Source organism: Notothenia rossii (assembly GCF_949606895.1).
Source record: "Notothenia rossii genome assembly, chromosome: 11".
NCBI lineage: Eukaryota > Metazoa > Chordata > Actinopteri > Perciformes > Nototheniidae > Notothenia > Notothenia rossii.
The window spans coordinates 13,100,085-13,108,173 of NC_136910.1; the positions used below are offsets into that span (position 1 = coordinate 13,100,085).

General features: G+C 38.6%; 1 protein-coding gene across 1 annotated transcript; it reads right to left on the minus strand.

Annotated features, from left to right (window-relative positions):
- Positions 1-410: 410 nt before the first annotated feature.
- anxa11b (annexin A11b) lies at positions 411-8,081 on the minus strand. The gene is made up of 15 exons (XM_079657174.1): positions 7,946-8,081; positions 5,880-6,306; positions 5,631-5,668; positions 5,302-5,445; positions 5,097-5,184; positions 4,912-5,006; positions 4,675-4,788; positions 4,377-4,467; positions 3,537-3,616; positions 3,346-3,402; positions 3,151-3,244; positions 2,896-2,991; positions 2,065-2,123; positions 1,812-1,934; positions 411-1,706 (listed from the first exon to the last, which is right to left on the minus strand). Exons 2-15 carry the CDS (start codon positions 6,295-6,297, stop codon positions 1,647-1,649), a joined length of 1,557 nt encoding a protein of 518 aa, XP_079513300.1. The 5' UTR covers positions 6,298-6,306; positions 7,946-8,081; the 3' UTR covers positions 411-1,646.
- Positions 8,082-8,089: the final 8 nt, after the last annotated feature.

Consider the following 8,089-nt stretch of genomic DNA (forward strand, 5'->3'; position numbering starts at 1 on the left):
CTGAGGCTGCACTTTGAGGCAAGCAAGCAAACCAGAAAGAAGACTTTAGGCATCCGTGTCTTCAATATGGACCCTATTTATAGCCCTGAGAAAAGCTCTTTGTGCAATATCACTTGTGCTGCAAAGCAAACCTGGGCATGTTCTCCCCCTCTCAGATTAAACAGCAAGGCACACGCACAGAGACTTCACTTATGTAAGCCACATTACTCGCACCTTTTACAAAACGTGCAGCTTGTGATGAGCTGACGATGTGGCGCGCCTCACTGGTACAGACCAAGGTGGTTAAAATGAGGTTGTCTTTGAAATGCAAATGTCTCATTGTGCGTCGGCTCAGAGCAAAACATCCACAGTCAATGTTTGATGCAAAACACATGATTCCATTTCACAAAGAAAATCCAGATATGCCAAAATGTTATTATGCTTTTTTTAATGAAATGAAAAGCGTTTTAAGTCTCAATAGTCTGGGACTAAAATGTTGGAAAACGTACATAGCATCCATTCAATTTATACCATTAACATGTAACAGCGATCATTGCAGAGTATCGTTAGTGCAACAGATATTCAGTTCAAGCCAAACAAACAAAAATGACATTTCATGTGAATCAAGAGCCCTCTACTGGTAGTAAAACATACAAACCTGTAAAGGACACTGAAAAAAGTATACAAAACATTGATCATTGAGTAATGTAAGTATGGCATTTCTGCAGTCGTGCAAGGATGATTATAGATAGTTTTTTTTAAGATTAACCACAGTTAAACATTGACAAACTGAAGTTTATACGGCAGCCCTGACAAAAGGCACAACAGGATCTGTCTTTAGGCTTTGGCTTTTCAGCATTAAGGAAAAAGGAAACCTTGTCTTTAAATGTTTAATAATGTTTGGAAAGGTTTACGTTTACAGAAGAGCTTTGTAAGCTGATATAGAATATATAAATTCAAAAGCTGAATTGCATAGACTTGCAAGCAGCAGTATAGAGAACAAATAAGAATGCAGATTGTTATTTCTTACATTACATAAAATAAGCCAGAATTGAATTTTGGCTTGTTGAATAAGCATTAAATGATTATATCTACTCCGTGTGAGATTCAGTCATACATAATTTGATAAATCTTGTATAATAGTCTCCGACAACCTGGTATATATAAACTTGTACACAGTTGAAATGATTGGCGTGAGGTAATTTTTACCATAGTTACAAAGAATCAATGCATGTATAAATGAATGGCTTTGATAATTCTTGTATATGTACTTTGTTAAATAAACCAGACATTTGCCTCATTCTGTATCTTTAGATTTTCTGAAAATATATTTTTCCTTTCTCTAATAAAACCAGTCAAGCTTTTTAATGGACAATTTAAAAACTCTGATATACTTCATTTCTACTGTGTGATTTTCAGGCACCCTCTTTTTATTTAGGGCTTCAACCCAAAAATGTCAAAGCTATCTACGGTGTCTTTATAAAAAAAAAAAAGACTATTTGGCAATCTTATACTACAATACTGTAGAAAAAAGAAAATCATGCCACTGAAGAGAATACAAAACTAATATTGATTGACTGCATGCATCAGAGGTGATATAAGCTCCTATAACATTGTTTCACTGGGGACATTTATTTTGTCCCTATGAAGGCTTATCTTCATTTCCTTTAGTCCGTGCCTCCACACAGCTTCAACAGCAGCTTCTGGTAATCACCGGAGGTATCACCCTGAGAAACGAAACAAAGGAAGTATGAATTTTAAATGATCAGACATTATGAAAAGGAAAAGGTGTTGCTGTGTTTTGTCAAAATAAGTTGGTTTGTAGGACTTACTGAGATGTGGGTGTACAGGGATTTTCCATAAGTCCTCACATACTCCTGTCTGATGTCCAACATGTCAATCTCAGAGCGAGACACCATGATACGGATCAGGGTTGTGTCCTTGGTCCCTGCTCCCTGTTAACACATCACAGTGTGACACTTCCATTTACTGTAGCAGTAGAATATTACCAACAACAGTGTCACTGCAAGAGGCGGTTGGTTTGTGAGTATAAGAATAAAATGAGATTATAGAAAACAGCTTTACCTGCATGGCCTTGTGAAGCCTTTCTGCAAAGTAGGCAGGGGTGTTCCTGATGCATTTCACTAGGAAAAAGGAGAAGATGTAAACAAATGAGTCTTGGATAAATCTGCATAACATTTTTGCACTATTGTTTTGCAAAGGGAAATACATACAAGACATTATAAAGAAGCAGATTGCTTGAGGCTTACAGCATTATAACATTCACATGTAATGCAGCTAAATCCTAACTACACTATAATAAGAAAGGTGGCTGTATCTTTATTTATCTGTTTTATGTTATTGCCACTTCCAAAAGGTTTTTTTTCTCTGCCACTTTTTTTTTATAATAAATAACAGCACAAACAGAAAAACTAATTCCACATTTGCATTTTCTATGTGCAAAACAATCTTCATCTAATCCACACAACATTTAAGACATAGCATATTTGGACAAAGCTCAAAATCCCTTTGAAGATATTATTTGTTTCCTGTAATTGGGTGCCAAATAATTGTGCCTAAATTAAATAACTAAAATGCTTAGTAAAATGGCTGTAACTCTACAGTTATCAATCTGACCCTGTGCTCTTTACAAACACCCCAAATAGATTGTCTATCAATAAGTGTTTTCTGATGCAGCTATAAACATGTTCTATTTTTAGAGAGTTTGCTTTTGATCATCATCAAGTATTAATAAGGTATCTAGGTCAAACAGGCGCCTGTTTGCACCAGCAAGATATTTGTATCAGGAAAGCCCTTCTAAACAAACATCTTGACGAATGCCTTCAACATATACTTAAAGCTTCAACAGGTTTGGAAAGCTACTTCAGTTTGGAAAAAGAGACCCAAAGAACGTACCCACAGCCACCATGCCAGACTCCACATTGCCAGACATTTCTCTGCAGACGCTTTTCTCGATGTCTCTCCCAGACATCTGCTGGTACTCGTGGAAGACTAATAAAAACCAGAATCACAGGCGTGACAGTTAGTCATAATATTTTTTTTTAAAAACATATGTAAAAAAGGCATTAAAAAAGGTCAAAATGTGTGTTTATGGCACTGGAAAAACATCAGTCATATGGATATGCTCAATAAAGACAGTAAATGACTTACCTGCTCTAAGGTGACTCTTACTGCGAGCGCACAGGATGGCATTAAACTGAGACTCATCAGTTCCAACTTTATTTTCCCCTGCAGCATACAGTTTCTGTCCACAACACAAACACACATAAATAAAAAAGAAACAAGATCGGACTTGCTAATTACTCTCCATAAATGTAAGAAGCACAAACCAACTGAAACCGGTACCTGAGCATCCTGTTTGGCCAAGTTGACATCAACAGTCTCCCTCTCGTCACGATTGCCCTAGTTAGAGTATGGCATGTTGTGTTAAAAGTACATTGCGAAGGAGGAATACATTGTTGGTATCAACACTCAAAGTTTCAAATCCATTTTGAGAGAGCTTAAAATGAATGAGGTGTTAAGCATGAAGAAACTACCTGAGAGAGAGAAACCAGGAGTCTGCGGAAATGACCGGAGGTGTCGCTGATGATGGCGTCCTCCAGTTTCTTCCCGTACTCTGGAAGGAAGGTGTGGCTTTTTAGGGAAATACATTTACATAATATTTGCATTTCAGTGAGGCCCTACTTCTTTAAATAATGTTTCATGTACAAATAGAAGGGGGTAATCGTACAGGCTAAAATAAAATAAAACATTTTTAACATGCCTAATAATATTTCATATCATTTTTAAACTGATTTTCAAATAAATAAATACAAAAAAACTTTAAGTAGTTTGACAATTGACGTATTAAGGGCCTGTGTTGTATTTTAAATAAAGATTACAGAATAGGTATAAGAAATTAATATGATAGATATCTGTATACCTCAAATTGGTAGTCAAATTCTTTAAATATTTTTTGTCTTTGAGGCATCCTAATTTTAAATATATATATATATATAAATGTATAATTGATGACGCCATAAAGAGATCATAAGCATTCCTTTTTATGTTCTGTGTTAACTCATGTTAGTTGGCTAAGCATTTTGTAAATAACCTGTTGATATTTTCTAATGGGCTTCTTTTAGTTTGTAGTTTTGTAGATCTAGTGGTTTCTTGTTTCTGTGTGTACTTGTTTTGTAGCAGCTGAAATAGAGGGTGGGCGGGTGAGTAGGTGTGTGATCAATACTGGTGGGTAGAGTCTATAAGTACAGCGATGTTTTTGTATTGAATAAAGAAAGGAGGCACTAGCTAAACAGTCTTAAAATGTAAGTTGCTGTTCACAGTTTGAATATCATGAACATACAACACAACGTTTAGAATCAAGAATATAAACTCACCAGCTTTGTAAATTTGGTTGATTTCAAGAATATCTGAATTGGAACGTGATGAAAGGATCTCAATCAGACAAGACTCATCAGTTCCTGCGCCCTGTCAAAATATAGAAAAGCCTCAGTAAGACATGAAAACACAACCTGCTTTAGAGAGTTTGAACATTTAGTGGTTATCAGACTCATGTTTCAACTTCTCTGATATTCACTTGCATTCAGAGGATTTGTTTGCTTTAATTCTCCTCTCCTTCTCTCACAACACAAACAAAATGGAGGATGTGCTAAGTAAATAACTTGAGTTTCCAACCTGTATTGCCTCCCTGAGTTCAGTAGCATCAAAGCGGTTCGGACTCTTCACCATAGCGAGAACCAGCTTCTCAAAGTTTCCAGTGAGCTCAGACTTCAGATCGTGGAGAAGATCCTAAGAAAAAGAAAGTCCCGTAAGAGCAGGGTTTGGTTTAGACAGAGTTACAGGGTCAGTGAGAAGGAACAGATTAAAGTGATTCATTTCCATTAAAAAAATCTTAAATGTTAGAAAACGTACCTTCCCATAAGTTGTTTTATAGGCTGCTACCATTGGAACCCTCTGCTTGCTGGTACGACTTCCCAGAAGTTCAAGGATGGCGCTTTCATCAGTGCCTGTTAAAAACATTATTCAGGATCAATTCATGTCGAGGGAAAAATAACCATGTTGGGTTTAGCATATCCAAATAAACCCCATTTACTTACCAAAGCCCTTCATAGCTTTCCGGAGAACCTCAACATCCCTCAGTGGATCAGCCCCTTTAAAGTCTTTTAAAGAACCCCTGTATCCTTTCTATTTATACATTTAAAAAAAGATAAGAAACATATAAGATACTGCACAGTATCTGCCTGTATGTGCATTGGAACATAGTTTTAGAGAAGTCCTACGGTGACAACAAAGGCATCTTACGGAAATGGCAGGTGCATGAGGTTGGGACGGAGCTCCACTTCCATATCCAGGCATTGAGGGGTTAGTCGCAGGGGCTCCTGGGTAATTTGGCATGGGCTGGCCCGGAGCCGGGCCCCCTGGATATCCCTGTTGAGCCCCTCCCGGCTGCAAACAGAGGACAACTGTTAGTGTTAAGTGTTAGGTGCTTGGTTACAAACTCTATATAGCAAATAGGGTTTAAGTAGGAGATAAGGTGGTTTGAGCAAACAGAAGATTTAGCTGAAGTCAGTCCATATGTTATTACTAATATGGCCGGTCAGAGGTAAAGAGTGAGATAGGAATGTATATACCGCTCCATGGCCGCCTGGTGCTGCACCCCAGCCTCCACCTGCAAGGAAAATATTGACATAAAATCAAAAAACGATTTACTTAAAGGACAATTCTGACTGCATATAATAGGAGTGTTGCATTTGTGATTTTTTTTTTTTAACTAATAGATGGCCTTGATATTATTTATTTCAGCCATATAGACATATTTATGTGAGGAGAGAAATACTTCATGTAAGTTCTCAACATTCAAAAATATCTTGGAGGCGAACCTGATGGAGGCATGGAAGGATAGCCTCCTGCTTGGGGTGGTGGTTGGTATCCTCCAGCCTGGGCAGGGTAGCCCCCGGCCTGGGCAGGGTAACCCCCGGCCTGGGGAGGGTAGCCCCCTGCTGCTGGAGGGTATCCACCTGCTGCTTGGGGGTAACCACCAGCCTGAGGTGGGTATCCTCCTGCCTGTGGGGGGTAGCCACCTGCTGCGGGAGGGTAACCGCCTGCTTGGGGTGGGTATCCTCCTGCCTGTGGGGGGTAGCCGCCCGCTGCTGGGGGGTAGCCTCCTGCCGCTGGAGGATAACCGCCTGCTTGGGGTGGATATGCTCCTGGTTGAGGCGGGTAGCCCCCTGCTTGTGGTGGGTAGCCCCCTGCTTGGGGTGGGTATCCACCGGACTGAGGGTATCCTGGGTAGCTCATCTTCAGATCCTGAAAGTGAAATGAAATGCATCATTGTCGATGTGTTGTATGAGCGCTATGTGAGTCTTTTTGATTGCAGCACCCGTTAAAAAAAACACCACATGATTTTCTTGGAATTTCTAGAGAAATATCGGTTTTATAAAAGGTCCCATGTCATGGCTATTTCTACTGATCATAATTCCATTGTTGCGGTATACTAAAATAGATTTATGTTGTGGAGCATATTGGGTGGAGTGCGATGATGGAGTGTCAAAAGAGGATAAAAACTACAGAATGTGTTCAGCAATCAAAACAGACTGAAAAAAGCTAATGCTAGTGTTGCTCCAAATTGACCCGTTCTTTTCAAACTTTTCTTTGAATTTAGTAAAACAAATATAAAATCAATCCAATATCGGCAAAAATGTAATTAACAGTTGTCAAAAAAAAACATTCATGTACTATTAAAAGTAGTTCTCATTACTGTGTAAATATGATTAAATGTTACAAATACTCAACATTTTCCTTCTGTAAACAAGACATGTTTATAGTAATACAGGCAAAATACATGTCGGTTACATAGTGCTGGTAAAAGTTCAGATGTAATTATTCTGAATTCAAAAGATACATCATATCGTTTTTAAGGCTGACATAATCACACTGTAAGTAGTGACTTCATGAAGGGCGGTTTTTTGTTGACACTCCCTTTCCAGTCCTCTCCTTTGGACCGCGTGATGCTTTCAAATGCTCTTGTAATTATCAGAATTTCCACCACACCACATATGTATGACCCCAAGGATGGAAAATATATGGTATGAGTGACGTATGAGCAATGATATGATTGATATAAGAATGTTCGGCATTTGATAACTAAACGTACATTTAAAAAAGTAGATATTTTTTCGTTTATTTATTTATTTTTAGAAATAAACGCAATTGCAATGCCCGACGTGGTTTACATGTTTTAAACTTTCGATTTATACAGCGAACTAGTTGAAACCAGATTGCTGCTTTTGTTCAAGTTTACAATTATAACACTCCAGTAAGCCTATAAACGGATCTACAGGCCTACCTTAAAGCACCAGTATGGCCATTCAGTAGTTACACTTCCTGCTTGTTGTTACGAGCACTGGAAAGCACCATTAAAAAGCGATGTTATCAAAGGCCTGTATTTACAAAATTCGCCAACTAAAGCTTCTGCAACGCTAAGATTTTACAATAGGTTACTTCCGCTGCTGTCAATAATAAAGTATAACAGGCCTACGCAATGATATTTAACTTAACATTGAACGTCACGCTAACATCGTCATTGATGTCGAAGAGTATCCTGCGGTCCGTTAGCGTGACAAGATACTCCAAGACAACGTTTTGCATTTTATTTAGCATGGTTCTCTTTATACATCCATGGTGCAAACAAATACTACGTTAGCTACAGTACAACATTTCCGTTCGCCATGTTAAGACTTTTACTATGAAGAAACGTTTTTAGCTGGTGTTGAGCAACCCCACACCAACTGTGATGCCTTAGTGAGGCGAGGCTAATTTCCTACATTCCTCAGTAATCCACATACGCCTTTAACGCTATCCAAGTAATGTTGTAGGCTACTTCGTTGTCACATGAAACGCAGTACAGATATTTAGTGTTTACAGTCAATAACAAAGATGTACTTACTTATCGGCCACGGACTTCAGATTGAGGAAGAGACGAGCAGCAGAGCAGTGGAGAGAGATTGAAGTCCCGGGGAGGTGGGTGGGTCCACAGCATTGTTTCCGTCCTGCAGTAATAACCTTTACTCTGTTATTATCCACAGCCTCG

Bases quoted from the DNA above. Each gene is read 5' to 3' on its own strand.
- anxa11b (XM_079657174.1), bottom strand. From the start codon at position 6,297: ATGAGCTACCCAGGATACCCTCAGTCCGGTGGATACCCACCCCAAGCA. The intron at 5,185-5,301 runs GTAAGATGCCTT...ATGTATAAATAG, and splicing joins CTCATGCACCTGCCATTTCC to AAAGGATACAGGGGTTCTTT. The intron at 3,403-3,536 runs GTAGTTTCTTCA...TACTCTAACTAG, and splicing joins TCCTGGTTTCTCTCTCTCAG to GGCAATCGTGACGAGAGGGA.